Source organism: Amblyomma americanum, chromosome 6, assembly GCF_052857255.1.
Source record: "Amblyomma americanum isolate KBUSLIRL-KWMA chromosome 6, ASM5285725v1, whole genome shotgun sequence".
Classification (NCBI taxonomy): Eukaryota; Metazoa; Arthropoda; class Arachnida; order Ixodida; family Ixodidae; genus Amblyomma; species Amblyomma americanum.
Window position 1 is genome coordinate 152,585,882 of NC_135502.1, and position 21,518 is coordinate 152,607,399.

Below are 21,518 nucleotides of genomic sequence, written 5' to 3' on the forward strand. Positions count from 1 at the left end.
CGCCCATCCTCTCCTCTCCGTAAGTCGCCAGGATGGCTCCTTTTTCGGAGGGAGAGTAATTGTAATGGGACCGACAGGCGCAGCGCAGCGAAGAAGCGGACGAGTTCAAGCGGGACAACGAAGAAGCAGACGAAGTGCAGCTGGGTTTTTCGAACGACGCCTGTGAGTGTGCCCGTCGTGTCGCCGGACAACCAAGACCAACCGACCTGTGCTTCAAATAAACGCCTTGACAATTGATGAAAACTCCGTGATTTTTCAGGGAAGGGCTCCTTATGCTTATCGCTTATAGCTGGGTCAGTCATTAGTTCTGCAGAAGACAACTGTAAGCAGTCTCATCCGACAATTAGACCTTTCTTAAAAACCGAAATGTATAAATTGTAATTTAACCGAGCGGCAGGAGTTGAAGCAGCGCAGCGAAGAGGTAGAAAAGGTAGGCGAAGTGCAGCTGGGATTTCGAGTTACGCCTGTGCGTGTGTCCGTCGTGTCACCGTTCGACCAACGCCAACTGACCTGCGCTTCGGATAAACACCTTTACAATATTTGCAAATATACTAAGCGGATATTTAGTTAATTTGTAATTTATAATGATGCATATATTGTGTATTTTTAGAATAATTTTTATGTATAATTATTGTACTAAGCGGGGAAAGTTGTATTTTTGAAAACGTGTTGAAAACGTTACTCCTAGAATGCATAGAAAGCATGAATTTTGGATGTTAAGCATGTGCGCAAACATATACAAAACCTGAAATTAACCCAATATGTTGTAAATGCATTTTAAACACAGCCTTTTCTCGCTAAGGGCAAGTTTAGTTGTTTTTTTGAATATGCTCTAAGTACTGATTAATTTTCAACAAAGATTCCGGAAAATTTTTGGAATGAATTTTTCGAATGAAACTGGTTTGTTCAAGCGGAGATAAATCGTTAGTAAAACAATATAAATCGTTGCTGCACATTAAGATTTTACATAGACTTATTAAAAGCCTTGAAGAGTGGTTTATTGCAGAGCCGAAAGGGCTGTCGGCGTAACCGTTGCACAAACTGACTCAGCAGCATTGGCACCAGAACAGACTTCCAGAACGAGCTCGAGCTCTCCCACGCGTGCGGCAGCCGGTCGCCGAGGCCGGCCGAACCTCTTCATCGTCGTCGATGGTGGCGCACTGTCGTCTTCTTCATTTCAACTGCCCCCGCAACAAGAGGGAGCCATCCTGGCGACTCAGGGCGAAGGGGTGACAAGGGGGTCATAGTATGGCTTTAGCCGGCTTACGTGAACAATTTCGCGGCCCCGAGAGCGATGATCTGAAGAAGGGGTCACTGGCTCGACGGTATAGTTCATGGGTGACGTGCGCTCCAAAACACGGTATGGGCCGAGGTACTTAACTTGGAGGCAGCCGGCACAGACAACCAGACGAGTGAGTCAGTAGGAAAGTCAAGGGCGGACTGGCCGCGGTCACTAGCATATGTGCGGAGGCCTTGAGTGATACTCGTCAACGAGCGAGCCAGCTGGCGGCACTGTTCGGCATGGCGGGCAACGTCAGAGAGAAATGTGCACTCCGAGCTGTCGGGGTGGTAAGGAAGGATGGTATCCAGGAGACAAGAAGGTTCACGGCCATAAAGAAGAAAGAACGAAGAAAAACCGGTTGTGGCTTCTGAGGCAGCATTGTAAGCATAGGTGACGAATGGAAGCACTTGATCCTAATTGGAGGCGTCGGAGGAAATGTACATGGCAAGCATGTCTCCTAGAGTGTGGTTGAATTGGAGTCGTCGGAGGAAATGTACATGGCAAGCATGTCTCCTAGAGTGCGGTTGAAGCGTTCAGTTAGGCCGTTCATTTGGGGATGGTAGGCAGTGGTCTTGCGATGAACGGCGTGGCACGCATCCAGCATCTCGTGAAGGACGCCAGATAAGAAAACACGGCCGCGGTCGCTGAGGAGTTCCCGAGGGGCGCCGTAACACAGGATGAATTGATGGAGGAGGAATGATGCGACGTCGCGAGCACTAGCAGAGGGCAGGGCTGCCGTCTCCGCATACCTAGTTAGATAGTCCACGGCAACTGTAATTTACCGATTCCCGGCAGGCGTAGACGGCAGGAGACCATACAGATCGATGCCTACGCGATCGAAGGGTCAAGCTGGGCAAGGCAATTGTTGTAACGGGCCGGGAGAGGGGAGAGGAGCGGACTTGCGCTGCTGACAGGTAATGCAGGAGCGTATATAACGGCGAACAAAATTGTACATTCCACGCCAGTAGTATCGCTGCCGCAGACATTCGTAGGTTTTCAGCAAGCCTGCATGAGAGCTTTGTGGGTGGGAATGGTGATGCGCACAAACTTCAGAGCGAAGCTGGCGAGGAATAACCAAGAGCCATTAGCGGCCATCCGGGTGATAGTTGCGGCGATACAGTAGAGAGTCGCGAATCGTGAAATGAGAAGCTTGACGGCGAAGGGCTAGAGGTAACGAAGCCATAGAGGGCGCATTGAGGGCATCTAGGAGCGAAGAAATCCTTGGATCTCGACGCTGTTCCATGGGGAGGTCCGTGGCAGTGAACGCGGACAGCGCCGAGGCGGACAAGGATGAAGAAGGCGTAGGAGATGGCAGGGGTGCGCGCGACAAGGCGTCAACGTCAGAATGTTTGCGGCCCGACTGATATACGATGTTAATGTCGTATTCCTAAAGACGAAGGGCCCAGCGGCCGAGGCGTCCAGAAAGGACTTTGAGGGTAGCCAACCAGCAGAGGGCATGGTGGTCCGTAACGACGTCGATGAGGCGGCCATAAAGGTAGGGGCGAATTGGCGAGGCACTCCTTTTCCATAACGGTTGTTATTAGATTCGGCTTTCGTGAGCGTACGACTGCTGTAAGCAACAAGGTATTAGGAAAAGCCGTCCTTACGCTGTGCAAGGACGGCTCCGAGGCCTACGCCGCTGGCGTCGGTGTGCAACTCGGTTGGCTCACTGGGGTCGTAATGGCGCAGGATCGGTGGTGAAGTCAGAAGACGACGGAGAGTAGCGAAACCAGCGTCGGAGAGTGAGTTCCAAGCAGACAGATCGGCGGGCCCATTCAGGAGCTTCGTAAGCGGGGCGATGATAGAGGCGAAGTAGCGCACAAAGCGGCGAAAATATGAGCATAGGCCCACGAAGCTTCGGAGCTCCATAACAGAAGTCGGCTTCGGAAAGTTTGTGACAGCACGAAGCTTCTCCGGATCGGGCAGGATGCCTTCTTTGGAGACGGCATGGCCGAGGATGATCAGTTGGCGGGCACCAAGTCGACATTTCTTGAGGTTGAGTTGGAGACCAGCGTCGGTGAGACAGCGCAGTATCTTGAGCAAGCGCTCGAGATGTGTCGGAAAATCAGGGGAAAAACGAAAACATCGTCTAAATAGCATAGTCAAATACGCCATTTGAGGCCACGCAAGATGTTGTCCATCATGCCCTCAAAGGTTGGGGGAGCGTTACAGACGCCGAATGGCATCACGTTGAATTCATAGAAGCCGTCAGGGGTGACAAAAGATGTTTTCGGGTGGTCAGATTCAGCCATGGGGACTTGCCAATAGCCGGAACGGAGATTGAGGGAGAAGAAGAACTCGGCTCCTTGCAAACAGTCGAGGGCGTCATCAATACGTGGTAGTGGGTAAACGTCTTAGCGCGTAATTTTGTTTAGGCGACGATAATCAACACAGAACCGAATTTAACCATCCTTTTTTGACGAGCACGACGGGCGAAGACCACGGACTAGAAGAGGGCTGGATAACACCGCGGTGCAACATGTCGTCAACCTGGTCAGCGATGACGCGGCGCTCTGGAGGCGACACACGGTAGGGGCACTGGTGGAGAGGGGCATGAGGGCCTGTATCAATACAGTAAACGACGGTGGTCGCACGGTCCAAAGAAGTTGTCTGGTGATCGAAAGAAGAGCGGAACTTGTGAAGCAGGGCAAGGAGCTTCTCGCGGTGAGCTGGGTCGAGGTCGCTGGCCACTGAACGGTGAAACATCTCCTGGGAGATCAAGTCGGAGGCAGTACTAGGCGGTGTGAGGGCGGCGACGGAGGTACCACCGCAAAGAGTTTCATCGTCGAAGGGCAAGAGCAGGTCAAGCTGTTCAATGTGTCCAAGACATTCTCCATGGAGCAAGGTGAACTGATAGGGCGAGGGATTCGAGGCAACGAGTTCAGTAGTTCGGTTGCCCCGTGACGTATGTCCAGGACGGCGAATGGAAGAGGTAGGTGTCGGCGAGAAGCGAGGACGGGCGAAGGCGCGAAGAGTACAGTCTTGCTGGACCCAGACGTGGCGGACACGGGAACGAGCACGGCACTGGCGGGGGGAACATTGGTATCCGCGGCAACAACACGTTTGGTACCAGAGCAAGACGGAGGGTCGTCGGTGAGCGTATCAGGGAGCACGGATAATGCCACATGAGCACGGGCACAGTCTATGACGGCATGATGGCGGGATATAAAATCCCAGCCAAGGATGAGGTCATAGCAGCCAGAACTGAGAACTAAATTCGATGACATACAAAACGTCCGCAATGAGGACACGTGCTGTGCAAGCAGCGGAAGGATGAAGTCTCGGCGTTAGCGGTGCAAAGAGATAGTCCCGAAGGTGCGGTGGTGACTTTACGCAGCGAACGACAGGAGTTCTCGGATATAACAGAAACGGTAGCACCTGTGTCCACAAGCGCAAGTGCTCGAACGCCGTCAACTAACGCATTTAAAAAGTTCAGTGGGGAAAGGCGAGGACATGAGCTTATCGAAGTGTGCGCAGTTCATGCCCCAGGAATTGCGGCTCCTAGTTTTCCTGTTCCGCGGGAACGCTAAGACGGCGAATTGGTGACAGGGAGCGACGGCGAGGGGAAGGTGAGCGGTGCGAAGCGAATGGATGGCGGCCGGGAGCAGGGTCAGAAGGGGCCGCTGGGGGGGTGGTGGTACTGAAGGTGGGTAAAGGTGTGGTAGGACTGGGTGTAGGCCGGCAGATGTCGCATAGGGGCAGGCAGAGAACGGCGACAGAGGCGCGCGACGTGGCCGGTAGACCACAAGCGTAGAAAATCGGCCGGTTATCAGCCGTGCGCCAAGGGGTTTGAGAAGCCGGCGCTGGGTGGAGTCGGGGAGCAACAGGCGGAGGCACTGGTGCGGGAATGCAGGCCAAGGCCTGCGGCTGCGATGGACGTGCGACGACTTCGGCGTATGTGAGAGGCCTAGGCATGGGGGCAGGAGGCATCGCAATGGGTGCACCATAGCCCAAAGGCGCAGCAACGGGAGCGGGCTGCATCTCGAGAAGGTTGACTTAAGGAGCTACGGGAACCGGCTGGCGACGAGCTGGAAGTGTATCGGCTACTTCCTTGGCGATGGTGTGCCGCAACTCAGGAGTCAGGACCGGGGGCGAAGAGTGTGTGCCCGAGAGGAGCGAAAGCTGCCGGGCCACATCATCGCGTACGAAGTCTGATTTGACCCAACAGGTCACTGTTGACAGCCAGGCCGGATATGGACTCGCCAGGCACGACGGATGAGCGACGAGCGCCAAGGCGTAGCTTGCGCAACTCATCATAGCCCTGGCAGAGATTGTACACGGAAGCGACGGTAGTTGGACTTTTCGCCACCAGCATGTGGAAAGTGTCGTCGCCAATTTCCTTCATAATATGCTTGATCCTGTCGGCCTCAGCCATAGACGGGCCGACACGTTTGCAGAGATCGACCACATCTTCGATGCAGGTGGTGAAGCTCTCACCCGCAGTCCAAGCCCGAACGCGCAAACATTGATAGATCAACGCGAAGTTTCGTTTCCGTAATGCGGGACAGCCAAAAACTTCGCAAACGTCGTCTTGAAATTAGCCCAGGTTGGAATATCAGCCTCGTGGTTCCGGAATCAGAGGTTGGCGACGTCAGGCAGATAAAATATGACGTTGTTGAGTTTCATGCGGTCGTCCCAGTTGTTATGGCGACTCATCCATTCGTACGAGACCAGCCTGACTTCAACATCTTGATCGCAGTGCCCGCTGAAAACGACGGGTCTCGCTGTCGGACGGCACCGCAGCAGATGACAGAGGATCCCACCTGCACGGTGGGCTTCGGGCTGAGCGGGCATAACGGGGGCCGGTAGCGTGCGGTTGCGGAGGTCCAGGGCAGTTCGAGGACGGGGAACCAAACATCCACCAAGTGAAGAGTGGTTTATTGTAGAGCCGAAAGGGTCTGGCGGCGTAACCCATGCTCAAACTGACTCCGAAGCAGTGGACCAGAACAGACTTCCAGAGCGTGCTCGAGCTCTCCCACGCGCGTGGCAGCCGTTGTTGTTGTTGTTAGCCTATCAAAAAATGTCACATACCCACACTGGGAGATCGGCCAAGAGTCGGGTGGCTGAAGTAATCTTTGCACAAACACTACCTGAGGGAAATTGAAACGAGACCAGGAGACACCAAAACGGAGGTCGGCTGACAACAGAAAATGCTTTGGGAAAGGTGGAAATGGGACTATTAGATCCTGAGGTAAGTTTGCACAGTTAAAATTTCAATTCTTGATAAGAGAGGCGGAATGCGGGCATCAAGGTACAGCACATTGGCAGCCACAAATTTTGGAAGGCCGAGGCACATGCGAAGTGCTTCCTTCTCTAAAAGGACGAGAGGACGAAGATTATATGTAGCCGAAGCTGAAAACAACACAGATCCAAATTATAAAATTGGCCTGACATACATTATGTAGATCATTAATAGCGCATCTCTGCGCATGCCGTACCAGTGATGACAATCTCCGTAACATGCCCACGGCACGAGCTCCTTTCGCCGTGACATGGTCAATCTGAGGTCGCCAGGTGAGTTTGTTGTCATAAATGACCCCTAGGTATTTTAGGAATTGAACCTGCGGTATTATTTTAACTGGCAAATGAGAGAGACCGCTACTGGAGTGTATAGAGGGAAAACAAGGGTGGCGCACTTGCCAACATTTAACTTCAGGTGATATGCGCTCAACCAGTGCTGAAGTGTATTCAAATATGACTGCAACAGACCATAGAGGGAATGTATATCCGGCGCAGCAGCAAAAAACGCAATGTCGTGCGCATAGACGTAAGTGCGTACATGGCGGTGGAGAAGAATTGAGCTCAACAGAATATTAAAGAGCACAGGAGAAAGAACAGCTCCTTGCGGTACACCTCGCGTTTGTCTGTACCTCTCTGAATGAACACCATTACGTACGCAAAAGAATAACCTGTTATAAAGAAATGCAGATATCTATGCAACTATATAATCTGGAAACTGAAGAGACTGTAGCCTATGTACCAGGATGGAGTGTTCTACACTGCCGTAATATTTGGCGACGTCTATCGTAACCAAAGCCGCGACCAGGCGTTGACGACGAGCAAGGAGAATTTTGCTGTCAAGATCAGCACGTACCTTCCATATCGAACACCGTGGCCGGAAACCAAGTTGGCACGGGCTGAGTATAGTTTTGCGGTCCACAATGGCTGACACCCGAATTAGTAACTCCCTCTCTATCAACTTTACCAAGTTTCATGTTAAAGAAAGTGGCCTAATATTATCCAATTCATAGCCTCCACCCTGATTTTTAAGTAAAGGGATCACCTTGGACAGCTTCCACTCAGATGGTATCCAAACGTGTATGAGAGAGTAGTTTATTAGGTGCAATAAGGAGTTGGGAGACACTTCAAAGAGAATCTTGAGCCTCTTTGTAGGAACACCATCAGTACCAGGAGCACCATCTGGCAATCTGGACAACTTGTGAAAGCTCTGATAGATTTACTTGTGAGGCATTATCATTTTTCACGACTGCTGCAAACAACATTGGGCGCAAAGGTAGTAAATACAAGAACCGCTTTTGCAGGCCTGTGGCAAATAAACCGCCTGGATGGCTTCTTCAGGTGACAGAACAAATTACTGAAAATTATGAGAGTATATGAGCTGTTTCCTAGACCGTAGAAAACCAAATAGTGCATGTCGGTTGCCCACCTTTGAAAGATAATCGAATTGTTCTGAGTCATATTTTTCCTTCGCGCGAAAAAGTGTGCGTTTAAAGGTGGCTGCAATAAATTTATAATCACACCAGTTATTCGGGCATTGGTTATGAAGAAGCTTTTTCCATGCTGCCTTCCTCCGCCTGTAATCTCTTGTACAGTCCGCATTCCTCGAGTTAGAAGAATTCCCTTTTGTTGGCCTCACCAGAAACTCCGACTTTTTACCACTCTCCTCTATAGCCAGATATATGCTTGCTGACTGGTGGACCTCGGCGATATTAGACACTGAAGCAAGGGCAGAGCGCAACGCCGTCTGAAAGCTGTCTTACATTTACAGACCGCAACTGATAAGACTTCGGAGGTACCACGACATATAACAAAATGAATATGTATATGGTCAATTGAGGTGCCGCTATCAAGAGTCGACCAATTCGTTACGCCATTTCCAGGACTAATGAACGTGAGATCTAAAACAGATTGAGTGTGTGAGCGAAGACAGGTGGCCGATCCTGATTTTAAGCACATCAGGTTGTGATCAGAAACCCAGTCCCAAAGGCGCTTGCCGCATGTATTAGTCCTAAAACCTCACGACACATGGTGAGAATTGAAGTCCCCAGCCACGTGAACTGGGTTTTTACAGTTAGGGAGTAACAAGTCCAGATGTCTAACATCCTGGACTCCATTGGCGAAATAACAATTTGCTATTGAAATTGGAGAGCACCCAGGAAGTACAAAGTGTAGTGCCAAAATCTCAGTCAGGAGACATTTGTTGAAAAGATACCATAGCCCTGTGGCAAAATTTTGAAGAGACTAAAGTTAGTAAACCCCCTCCTCTAGACTGGTGATCTAGGCGAAATGAACGGTAAGTTTTGATATGAAATTGTTTGTCGGTTGAAAGCCAAGTTTCTTGCAGAATTTTGACATCCGGATTAAGCTGGGTAGATATGCAGTGTAAATCTGAAGAAGCTGAAAAAATAGAGCGACAGTTCCACTGCAGAATTCGCAACGACGGTATGGTTGCGAAAGCCTAGCAGCAGCAACTGCCTGCTCCAAAATGGTATCCTTGGGTTTGGTGCCAAGCTGCTGCTTCTTTGATTTGGGCTGGGTGCACAGAGAAGACAACGAATGGGACTTTGGGAACCCGTTGCGCTTAAGAAGCCGCGCATCAGACTCCACCATCTCGGAATCATAGATTATAGCAACATCCCTCGAAGTACCCGAGGTAGGTACAGCGGAAGGGGCAGAAGTTTGTTCCTGGGGCTGTGATGCTATTGGAATTGTAGACCGGACAAGCGGAGAGAGAATTGCTGTCGAAAGAGGTGCCAAACCTGCCTGCACGGCATGCGTAAGCTGAGTAGCTAGAACGTTTGCAAGGCACTCCGACACACTTGCGACAATCTTTTCTACCAGTTCAGGCATGCAAGCCTCCACAGCAGCCGCAATTGCCTGGGACAGCGTTGAGTCTAACGTGACACCTTGCCGAGCGCTCACACCGGCTTAACCGTGGGCACGTTCTTTGACCTCTGAAATAGCGTCACGGTGCGAACAGCGTTTTCTGTCAATTATATGCAGAATTTGGATTTCCAGAGCTCAAGAGGGACAATTTGAGTAATTTGCAGAGTGGGCACCACCGCAAAGGCAACACTTCTCATTCTTCTCAGTGCAGGTGCTCGTTGAATGACCATCCCCACAGTTTCAACACGTCAAGTTGGATTTGCAACCGCCGGCGCTATGTCCATAGCGACAGCAGTTGTTACACTCCAGAGGCTGAGATGATAACGGGTCTACCCGAAAAATTAGAGGCCATGCCTTGATTTCAGAGAGGCAGGAAGTGCCGGAAAAGGTAGCAATCACAGATTCAGTGGGCATCCGCAAGTTGTTTACATCCCGGCTACAGCGGTGCACAGCAACAACACCAGCATCCGACAGAAGCTCAAGAGTCTCTGCCGGAGACAGGGAAGAGTCAACGCCTCGTACAATACCTTTCGTGCACGCCAGATGTGAAGGGATGAAGGAACTTACACGAAGAGAGGCAAAGGCTGAGGAGTTTAGCAAGTCTCTTACACAGGCGAGGTCTGGCGTTCTGCACAGAATCCCGCCGCGTCCAAACTGGCGTACCTCTGAGATCGACCCATAATGAGAAGTCGCCGACTGGAGAGCAGCCCGAACGGCACCAGGGTTGTTCATCTTGATTACACCACCATCCTTAGGCACCAGCGCGACAGGGATACTGCCGACACCACTGGGCAAAAAAGCTTCCAACGGCAGGAGATCAGGGGACAGAGAAGCCGACCAGAGGGAGCTCCCCTGGCCGGGAGACTGGGTCGACAAAGCACGGGCATACTGCCTTACCACGCAAAGACGCAGAGAGAAAAGCCACAACCAGCCACCCGAAACTTAGCCGATCGATCCCAGCAGAGCAGAGCTTCCAGGGGCTGCTCGGCAAAGCCACCCGCGGTCTAAACGTCCTGAACGTCCTGCTGACGGGGTCTCGTTTCTCGCGGGGTCTCGGGGTCCGGGGGTCGAGGCCGGCCGAACCTCTTCATCGTCGTCGATGGTGGCGCACTGTCGTCTTCTTCATTACAGCCTCTAAAAACGTTGTCGCAGTACTCTTCGTAAAAATTACTTATTGTGTATTCTCGGTCGCAAAAGTTTTCGTGATCTGGGAACTGCGATGCATGGCGTAGCGAAGCAAAACTGCATTGTTGCGCCATGCATCGCAGACCCCGAAAACGTTTGCGGCTGGAAGCACATCGCAACGCATAATACCATTTATTTAAATTATTAATGTACGACAAGAAATTAATCAGACCTAGAACCAATTTTCAGAGGCGCACCGCGAGAATGGACCAGTTCTTTTCTCTTTGTGTATAAACGGTTTACATATTTTAATACCAGAAACCACAAATACCTCTCGTCTGTTGCGCATATAATACCGCTTTGTTTGATACAGTTATTAACTTAACTTTATAGATATCCAAAATTACGCGGAGAAACTTTTTACTTTTTTTATCATAAACAGATGCCGATATTTTCCAGTAAATTCAGGAACTATTCTCTTTTACGACCTTAGAAAGCAACTGTTAGTGCACCCGGAATCAGTCTTAACACTGGAAGGATAAAAATAGCTGACACTTTAAGTTTTAGAAGGGAAGTTCATAACCACTAGGTAACTGGAATCCATAGGAAATATTTCAGAACCACATACGTACTCAACAAACGCATGAAGGCACTTTTTAAACGCATAAAGTCATTAATATATAATTCCGTGTTTATAGCTGGGTTAGTTTATGCGCATTTATTGTGGAGAACATGAAGTGAAAAAATTTGAGCATGCTATTTTTGTTGCGAACAAGTTTTATTAGAATTATTGCCTATGTTGCCTTTTTCACCACGCTAGAGGGTATTTTCAACGATAACGAATAATTAAAGTACACAGTTTTTTTACATCATTTTTTAACGCCTTTTTTTTAACGTTTTTTTAACGTCATTCTGCCTTGCTACAAGTAACATTAAATCATTTCTAAGTGATTTGGAAGTTGCAAAATATATACATAATACGCGCCTCACGGAATAAATGTTTGTAACGACAGCCGCAAGCTACTATTCACAATCTATTAGTAACACTTCCGCAAAGCTTTTAAATAGTTTCGACGTGAACATAGGGGCCCGTGTACGATGCGACATCAGTGGACGTTAAAGAAGCTCAGGTGATCAAAATTTTCTAGAGCCTTTCACTACGTCTTTCTCTATAGCCTGAGTTGGTTTGGGAGCTTAAACCCCAATACATAATTGAACTAATCAATGTGAACAGGACTGATGCAAGAAAAAAATCAGGAAAAGTTCACAAGTTCTTTTTCTTCTCTATATGTCCTTCCGTATGTGTGGTTGCATTTTGTTCTATGCACTTTTTTCTTTTGTGTGTTTTTCAACAGTGTTGATGCAGTTGTTATATTTCTGTTCCGTATCTGCATATACAAACAGGACCATTTAAGGTGCAAGTGCCTTTAAATGGGAGTTATTCTATTTATACTTTGTACATGAGTATTTGTGAACGGCTTCTAAACGTGATTACATTTAATTTGCATTTTGTTCGCACGTGGTAATCTACAATTATGAACTGACTGTACGTGAAACGTCCTGCTGACAAAAGATGGGCAGTCGCCCCGTCAAGCTGCTTTAGCAGCATCTTTTGGCGGCTCTCTCCTTCCTATGCAAAAAACGACAACGAAAAAATTTCATTACAGTGGGTTCAATTCTAGTCAAGTTTACTTTTCTTTTCGTCGAAAAGAAAGGGGCCAGGACTAAAAGCTGTGAAAGACAGCTTGACAAAGCTCTGGCCCCCCTACAATAATTGGCAGAGCAACAGCTAGGTGAACGATCAGTTTGCATCATTTTATACACCGAAGAGTTTCATATTATTACTTTTGTCCGTATGAAAATGACACACAGTAAAGCATAAAACAGAAAATTAGACATATCCCAAAAACAGAGTCTTAAAGTTAGAATACATCAAGATAACATTCTAAATAAAAAGCAACACTAGGTTCACAACAGTTTTTCGGGGCAAAAAAGATTCGGCGATTAGACTCACATACCTGATCGAATCCAGTTGCATGCAACTTATTCAGTAGTTTTTGTACAGTGTAGCATAATGATTGAGTGTATGGATATGTGCGAGGCACTGAAACAAGATATTTTTCTTTGTGTCGGGATTGTCGGTCTCGGATATTTTCTTTTAATTCTGAAAGGTTTACGACAATACTTGCATTAGATTTTATGAAGTATTTATAAGCTACGATTATCTTGTAATCAAAAAAGGAGAACACAGGGAGGACAATATTACTTCAAGAAAAGCTCTTTGGTTGGATGACGGTAAGACACACCCGCAACACACCGTAATGATCTTTTCTGCAACAAGTGTAATTTGGATAAGCTGGTTACCCCTGTGGTGCACCAGACTAAGCTGCAATACTGTAAGAGCAGTAGCACAAGCGCATTATATAACAAGAGTTTTATTTTAGAAGGCAGCAAGTATCTTGTTTGGGCGATGGCGTCAACTGCTGATGCAACTTTTGAATGCAAGTGATCTATGTGGTCGTTCCATGTAAGGTGCCTTGAAAAGACCACTCCGAGTACTTTCACAGAGTTCACAATTTCAACTTTTTCTGTTCCTAATCGTACGCTCAAGGTATCCGGTAATTCCTTCCCTTTTGGAATGTATAGGACTGCTTTTGTTTTGCTTGTGTTTATTTATAAGTGGTTTGCTTTGACCCAAGAGTCCAAGTCCAGAAGCGCCATATTTGCTCGCTCCTCTATATCTGCTTGCGTACTTCCGGTAACGAAAATGGTGGTGTCGTCCGCATAGGAATTACACTTTACGTCCTGAGTGCAGTGCACCATATCATTAATATAAATAAGCAAGAGTAGCGGTTCGAGTATGCTTCCCTGTGGCACGCCGGCATGAACGGATTGCAAAGAAGATTTAATGTTATTTATTTCGACATATTGTGTCCTGTTGCTAAGGTATGATGTAAGAAGCGCATGTGGTGTTCCACTAACGCCATATCTGTGCAATTTTGAAAGAAGGATAGTGTGATTGACAAGATCAAATTCCTTTGAAAAATCGACATAGATGCCCAGTACCATACGTTTTTTGGTGAATGCTACAATGATAAATTCTTTTTGCGTTAAAAGTGTTGTTTCTGTTGATGGACGCTTCCTGAAACCATGTTGATAATCGATCAGAATATTATTACATGATAAAAACGATACAATTTTGGTGTGTAGTATTTTTTCCATACCTTTAGAAAATACTGGTAGTATCGTGATTGGGCGATAGATGACGAAAAGACTACGAACTCCAGATTTAAATACAGGAACTACACGTGCAGTCTGCATTGCTTGGGGAAATACGCCCGTGGACAAAATCAAGTTATCTATAAAAGTAATGACTGCAAAAATTACGTCAAGAACGTGCTTCACAGGAAGTACCTGCATACCACATACATCATCGGATTTACTATTTTTGATGGAATTGATACAAAGGCATACTTCTGTGCAGTCCGTCGGAGAAAAGAACAGTGAATAGCATGTAGGCAACGTAGAAACATCGGGAGTGCTGTTCATTTTGGCCAAGACGAATTTCATGATCTTTTAACTGTGAGCGCAGGGCATCACGTTCCTCCTGCAAACTAGTAACACATTTTCTGAGCTCTTCATTTTCTTCTTCAACGATCTTAACTGAGGTTTTAATTTCTTCATAGCTTTGATTTATGTATGTCACGCTGCTCTTAATTTCTCGGATATCTTATCTTAGTTCCCGCTCGAATCCTTCATTGAATTCTTTGAATTCTTGCTTTTGTTCATGCTTGAAATCTTCAAACAGTTTCACAAGTTGTTTCGACATTTCGGACAATTGTGCTCAAGTGGTATTCCAAGGGTTTACAGTTTACGGGGCAAGATCTAGACGCAAGCAAAAGAAAGCAGGATTTCAACTCGGACGATATAATACATCAAGGAAAAATTTGCATGTGGCAGCAGCAATATTTCGGATACGTTTAAAGTAATATGACAGCCACAGAAATCCAGCAACTAACCTGTAATACACGGGAAAAGGTGCTTAGCGATGTGTTCGCTCCGCCACTGCTGCTGCCGATGCGATGTCTTGCTTCCGTTGAGGAAATATATAGCCCTTGTCACGGTCGACGTCACGGATAGCCACTATCTTTGAAGATATTTCAGCCAGGTACAGGTGCACTCCACTGCTGAGGGCAGGCTTTCAGCAAAAAAACGGGTACAAGCGGCGGACAGGCGTCGGACGGTGGGCGAAGTTTCTCGGGACGGCACTCCTGTAATACACGGGAAAAGGTGCTTAGCGATGTGTTCGCTCCGCCACTGCTGCTGCCAATGCGATGTCTTGCTTTCGTTGAGGAAATATGTAGCCCTTGTAGCTGTCGACGTCACGGAGACCCGTTATCTTTGAAGATATTTCAGCCAGGTACAGGTGCACTCCACTGCTGTTGGCAGGCTTTCAGCAAAAAATTGGTACAAGCGGCGGACAGGCGTCGGACGACGGGCGAAGTTTCTCGCGACGGCACTCCTGTAATACACGGGAAAAAGTGCTTAGCGATGTGTTCGCTCCGCCACTGCTGTTGCCAATGCGATGTCTTGCTTCCGTTGAGGAAATATATAGCCCTTGTTCCTGTTGACGTCACGGATAGCCGTTATCTTTGAAGATATTTCAGACAGGTAAAGGTGGACTCCACTGCTGTGGGCAGGCTTTCAGCAAAAAAACGGGTAGAAGCGGCGGACAGGCGTCGGACGGCGGGCGAAGTTTCTCCGGACGGCACTCCTGTAATACACGGGAAAAGGTGCTTAGCGATGTGTTCGCTCCACCACAGCTGCTGTCAATCTCTATCTCAAATAAACTGTAGAATATTTATTTCGTTCAATTAGATATAGGTTCATCATTATCAGTGGTGAGCTCATGTTCGCATGAACCATTTCTCTCATATAAACTAAACAAATAAATTAACAGAAACCTAGTCAATTGCGATTTATTACGTAAACATAATGTAATTATGCGAGATTACAGGACCACTGCATGCCTTCCTTAACACACCCTGCCTAAGCTCCATTTACCACCTTTGGTTACTATTTCTATTAGCCTCACGCCTGCGGTGTTACGTGATAAAGTTACTGCACTGACCAGGCTATCGGGTGCGCGCTCTGAGGCTGTAACGACATTCAACTTTGCACCTATTAACATTCTCTGTTAAAGTTTTTAGCAGTGGTCTCAAGTCGAATACGGCTTTTTTTCTTTGGGGGAGGGGGGTAACAAAATACTTGCGCGTTGAATCAATTTTCGCGAGCCTATGCTTCTCTCTTGCATTGCAGCAAAGCCACCCCAGTGCTGGTAGCCACCAACGCAGTCAGCAGCACTCTGAAGCTGAAGACGCCGGACGGTTTTAATGTGTCCTGGCTGGACGCTTCGAAACGTATGTATCATAATCGCTTATAATATGCTGGCGATAACTGACTAGAATATTTGAGCCTTCATACTTTTTTGTGTTAAACGCCGAATTGCGCTAGCAGTGTGTCCCGCGGTTTCCTCGATACGAAAGCGTATGTAATAGCAGCCACTTGTACAGAAACTCATTTGCTAGAAGCCCCTCGCCGAAATTTTTATGTTGCGTGCTGAAACTCGCAGCGTAGGTTCTTCACTCTCGACGAATGTGACTGGAAAAACCTGCTTTTCCTTTGGCCGCAACCTTCACAGCCCAGTAAACGGTACGCAGATGCGACAAAAATTGTGCTCAAAACGCGAACTGTTGTGTGATTTCTTTGCTGCATCAAAACTTTATAAATCCACTCCTGTCTCACCAGTGCGACATTGCTACCGCAAATCAAATGTGCTGCGAGTATTCAGGAGCTTGCGAAGGCATCCCTGCCTACCAGGTCGATGTTCTCGCCTGTCGCATCGAAAGGCGATCGGTTTCCGTCGATCGGTCGTAGTATCGGTGGTTTTTTTAACCGAGGTCGAAGTTATTAGCTGTTTTCCGTCAAGGCCGCGGTCAGTTGAGCTGAACATGAAAAGAATGGTTCGCAGCCAGTGAGCTTTCCAAATCAGTGATGTATAATACAAGGAGCCAGTGGGCGGCCTTCATACTATTCAATTCTGGGCCGAGCTGTTGAACAGACAAAATTACTCCCTGTGCTGCATACAGGTATTTAAAACAGGTGAAAAAGGGGTCAGTATGGAGTGCGCATGGGGCCAGTACATACTGAAGGAGGCTACGGGAACCTATATAAAGAGGCAAAAAAGCTAGTAAATTATGGCTGCTCTGGCAGCACTGCCGCCGACAGACCACGGCGGAGATAAGATCGCTCGTGTATGGCGTGCAAACGCTTACTTGTCGCACGCAGCATCCAGCTTAGTAGTGTTTTTGTATTTCGCAGGAATCTTCAGTGAACTGAAAGAAAAAGTTTAGAAAGACAGAAATTTCTGAGTTCCGCATTTCGTGGACCACTCTAGAACGGTCTGTTTAGAATTTTTTCCTAATCAGTTATGCAATTAAGATGAAGCAAAAATAGTGTGACTTCATCCAAACAATAGCGAGCAACGTGAACTTGGTCACGCGGTCTTCGAGTACTTCTGAATATTTTTAAACTCCGGCTGAAGTTAGCTGGGACACCCTCTGTAACAAGACCGACAGAATTGACACAAACATGGCAGTTTGGGCATGTTAGTATTGCATGGCAGGATTGAACAGCGCACACAGGGCAAGGACACAAAGAAAGAAACGACGAGACAGGAGAGCAGAATTACAATTTATTTTTAACCTCGTCCCGGAATATATAGGTATACCATGGCCGAAATCACACATGCGCGGCAAGTGGAACGTTCGTGCACTGACGTAGGTAGAGAAGTTCCTTACGGGTAAGAGCTATCAATGACATTGATACCGAAGAGCAACGTCAGCCATAAATCATTTTGGCTTCAATAATTTCGCGAGCCAGTTTATATCAGTTTCTTTAATCAGTGTAGTATTAGTTGAGGGCTTGACACGTGGAAGCCTGACCTCAGTCACCATCTTCATCTGCACTGTTGTCATCAGGCTTACATTTCCTGCAAGTGTGCGCCATGAAACCCGCCTCGCTTATTTAGACGTTACAATGTTCCCGGAGCCGGTCGTACAAACACCTACCACTTTGGCGAATGTAGCTTTTCCCTCATGACAGTACAATGCTGTATACAAGTGAGTTGGCACTTTCAACGAACTTGAATAGGTTCTGCTTTTTGCACTCTTTATAATTGGCACCACCGCGCTTAGTGAATCGGCAGTTGCAGCTTGTCAGAAGCGCAAGAAAGAACTTCTACATTCGCCGTTTGACCGATCTTTTTTAGGCGATGGGCGAAGCCGTGTACGTGCGGGATGCAGAATTCTGCTGTTTATGGAAAGATCGGGAAGTGATGGTGTCTTTTAAGCAAATGCGGTTAAGAATGCTTTATGCGCCGTTGACCAGGACATGTGTAGGAAACCCCGCGGCTCTGAGACGCAGAATATTTTCGTTGAAGCTGACAGCCATAAGCTCCGGGTAGGACTTGTTTAAATGATATATTAAGCATAATCTCCATTCAAAGCATTCCAAAGTTGTTAAGAGGCGTGTTGCAAGATTATGCTTGGATGGATCATAATAGGCCGGCTATGTCATAAGACTAATGATGCGAATGGTTCGAAACCTGTTAGAGCGCTAGTTTTGTTGTAGGCCTTGTAAAAGCTCTTCTGGAGGATACGTGCGTATCTGGCCGTTAGGAATACCCAAACCACACGTACCCAAGAAGAGGAAGCAAATGCTAAATCCCTTAAGATTGTTAACGCCAATATTTTCGGAGTTGGTGCTACACGCCCATATTTATTGTCACTGTACGCATGTGCAGAATCACCACATTATCTCGAGATTGTTGTTCAAATTACAGTATACAAAATATTTTGCAGAAAATACCGTTATTCTTGCCTGACAAGTAAAGTAGCCATAAACTCACATGAGCGGCACACAAGTCGAGACCGGACCTGAGATTTGATCACATAACCAGCCGCCATCTTGAAATCTCGGACGGACAATAAATCTTGAATGCGAGTAGTAAGATTTAGCACTGTTAAAAGCTTCCCTTGGGAGAGCGGGAAATTCTTACTACTAGCTTGCTCACCGCTTCCAATAAACGTCCTGTAACTTGCACCCGATCTCTGCGGTTTGTACTGCGGGAGCGATATAATGAACTGCCGCATCTGCGGGGCCTTTTTTTGCTAAGATTTTATAGCTGTTGAAGTTACATCAGGCCCCTGTGACTTTCGGTCTTTTTAAAATTTGTTTTAAAACAATGTTAAATTTGAGCAAGTCTTTAAGAATTACATTTGTAAAATGTCCCATTTGCCTTTATTCATCTCTCTTTAGGTGCTCTGTCATCATAATACTACTAATATTGTGTTTTCTTGGGGCGAACCATATTGTTTCAGCTGGCCTTTAACCCTTCGTTAAACAGTAATACATAGGTGCACAATTTGCCCGGAGTACTTGAAATGGCAATGAAGAGACAACAGTTCGCCTATTTACGTTATTTTTGCAAGCCTCCTTTCTCGGTTTAGAAAAGAAACAAATCAGCGCATTTTCATCTTTTGACAATGTCGCTTATTGGCCGCCTGTGCCTTTTTACAAGCGGACGTGTGCACTTTGACGCTGCCCATATTAGAGGGAACAGATGTTCCAGCATTTGGCTCATCAGAGAGCTGCTCATAGTAGCGTTTGAACTAATGTAGAGTTCTTAAAAAAATTCATTTGTAGGCCGAAACAAAAGGGTTCGACCACGCCCTACTTCTTGTTACTGACTTTTAGGTGAAAGTATGTTTCATTGTGTTGTATAAAACGGGTTAAAATAGCTTGTTGCTCAAGGTATTTTATTTATAGTGTCATTAATAGTGCCATTTTCTCGTCTGCATGCATCGCAGACATAGGCTACCACGTTTCACTCTACATTAGTACGTCGGCATGTGTAGCGTCACAAGTATCGCTTAAAGGTGCCCTGAGACATTAATCAAGCATGAGGTCTTTATTTTTGCATGCAAAGTGACTGTGACACCCGAACGCACAGAGAGATCGCTGAAATTGTAATATTTAACATTTTATACAGCTCCAGAAACCGCGACAGTCAGGCAGGAATTCCGGAACTAGTGTCTGGAAAAGCCTTATGTCAAAATACTGGAAGAAGTCTATAGCAAACGCACAGCTACCATAGTCCTCCATAAAGTCAGCAACAAAATCCGAATAAGGAAACATGTCAGGGAGGATGACACGATCTCGCCAATGCTATTCTTCACTTGTTTGTAGCAGGTATTCCGAGGCCTGAATTGGGAAATGTTAGTGATAAGAAATACTGGGGAGTACATTTGCAATGCCTTTGTATGTAATGCGAAGGCAATATTACCGCTGGGTTTTAAAAATAACGGACTGGATTCCAAGAGAAGGCAAGCGTAGGAGGAGTCGCAGAAAGTTATGGGCATACGGTGGGCGCATCTGGCAAAGGACATGGCTAAATGGAGGCACACGGGAGAGGCCTCTGCCCTGCAGTGGGCGTAGTCAGACTGATGATATGATAAATCCTCGTATCGAGTTGATCGCGTCTCAACGCAGCAGCAATTCCTGGCGGCCAAAATGATACCGCAACCTGATTTGGCGCTTCCTTTTTATTGGTTCGGCGTGCAGCTTGAACCTAGCTCGTTGATATTGGCAATATGGTCCTAAAATGTGATGTTTCTTAGTGCTGTAAGCTTCTGGCACGCAACAAAAGCTAACAAAATTTAGTGCGGTTTAACAGCTGTTGAACCCGAATAGAGAACGAAAGGTGCGGTGTATCGGGTAATTAGATGCGGCTTGGCGTATGTTACGTTCATATCGTCCTGGGTACCCTGGCAGGTGGCAGTTAATCGTTGATCGCGAGAGTCTGCTCACCCAATGAACGCTGCGGCCAATTGCTGCAGTGCCGCGTGTCTGGCACAACGTTATCAGCACTAACGCATGTAGCGCACATCTCTCTCTCACCATCGCCACGTACCTCAAAGCGCAACTGATACGTCCGCTGGCAGAGGTAGTGAGTTATGCGCTCTTCCTTTTTTTCAACCCCAACCCTAATGAACACAATGAATGCAGACGGCTTATAGCTTCACTGCCGCGTGCTTGCCACAACGCTGTCAATGCGAAAGCAAGCAGCGCGCATCTGTTCCGACTGCCACTCAGCTTTAAGCGAGACTAAGGTGTCCACTGTCCCAGGGGCCAGGAGGAGGAGGTAAAGTTTATTAAAGAAGAGGTCTTATGCATGGGTTGGGGTGACGTTCCCCTCCCCGCGGTGGGCTCGTCTTCTAGGCGAGACGCGAGGTGGCCGACCGACGATGTCGTTCGGCGACCTCTTCGGCCCACTCCTTGAGGCAGAGTTGAACCTCCGGGTCCTAGCTGAGCAGCGCGGCCTCCCACTGCAATTCGGTAGAGAGCTGCAGACTCTGCGATGGCTTGTCTTGATTACATGAGTATACGATGTGTGGTGCGTCTGCCTTTTTGTGCCGACAGTGAGAACAGACGGGGCGGAACTGCTCTGGGAACCATAGGAATACTTGTACGTATTAAGGAAAGTGTCTGTTTGGATCTGCCGCCAACTGACTTATGTTCGACTTATAGATCTCTGTGGGTCTGGTAAGATTTGTCTGTTTTTTAAGGTGTGGCAGTAATTTCTCTGTAGGTCGTCGCTTGCTCCTCGGTCGAGCTTAGCTCGGGGTAGCGCACCTCCAGATTAACTACGAATCCTCTGGCAAATTGGTCGGCTGCCTCATTTCCAGGATTGTCCGAATAGGCGGGGACCGAGATCAATGTGGTCTGGTGGGTATTGGAGATTTATTGTAAGATTTTGATGGCTGCGGAGTGGGCCCTTCTTTTCGCAATATTTCGAATTGCGGTTTCAGAGTCGCTGATGATGGAATTGGCAGTTGTGGAGGTAATGGTTAAAGTTATGGCA

At 47.4% G+C, this 21,518-nt stretch overlaps 1 protein-coding gene across 1 annotated transcript in view; it reads left to right on the plus strand.

The window, feature by feature from the left end:
* The window catches only part of LOC144095570 (uncharacterized), a 135,471-nt gene that overhangs the window by 53,496 nt on the left and 60,457 nt on the right, over positions 1 to 21,518 (plus strand). The window contains exon 7 of the mRNA XM_077629259.1: positions 15,854 to 15,954. Within this exon, the coding sequence (XP_077485385.1) occupies positions 15,854 to 15,954 (101 nt within the window). The remainder of the gene's footprint in view (positions 1 to 15,853; positions 15,955 to 21,518) is intronic.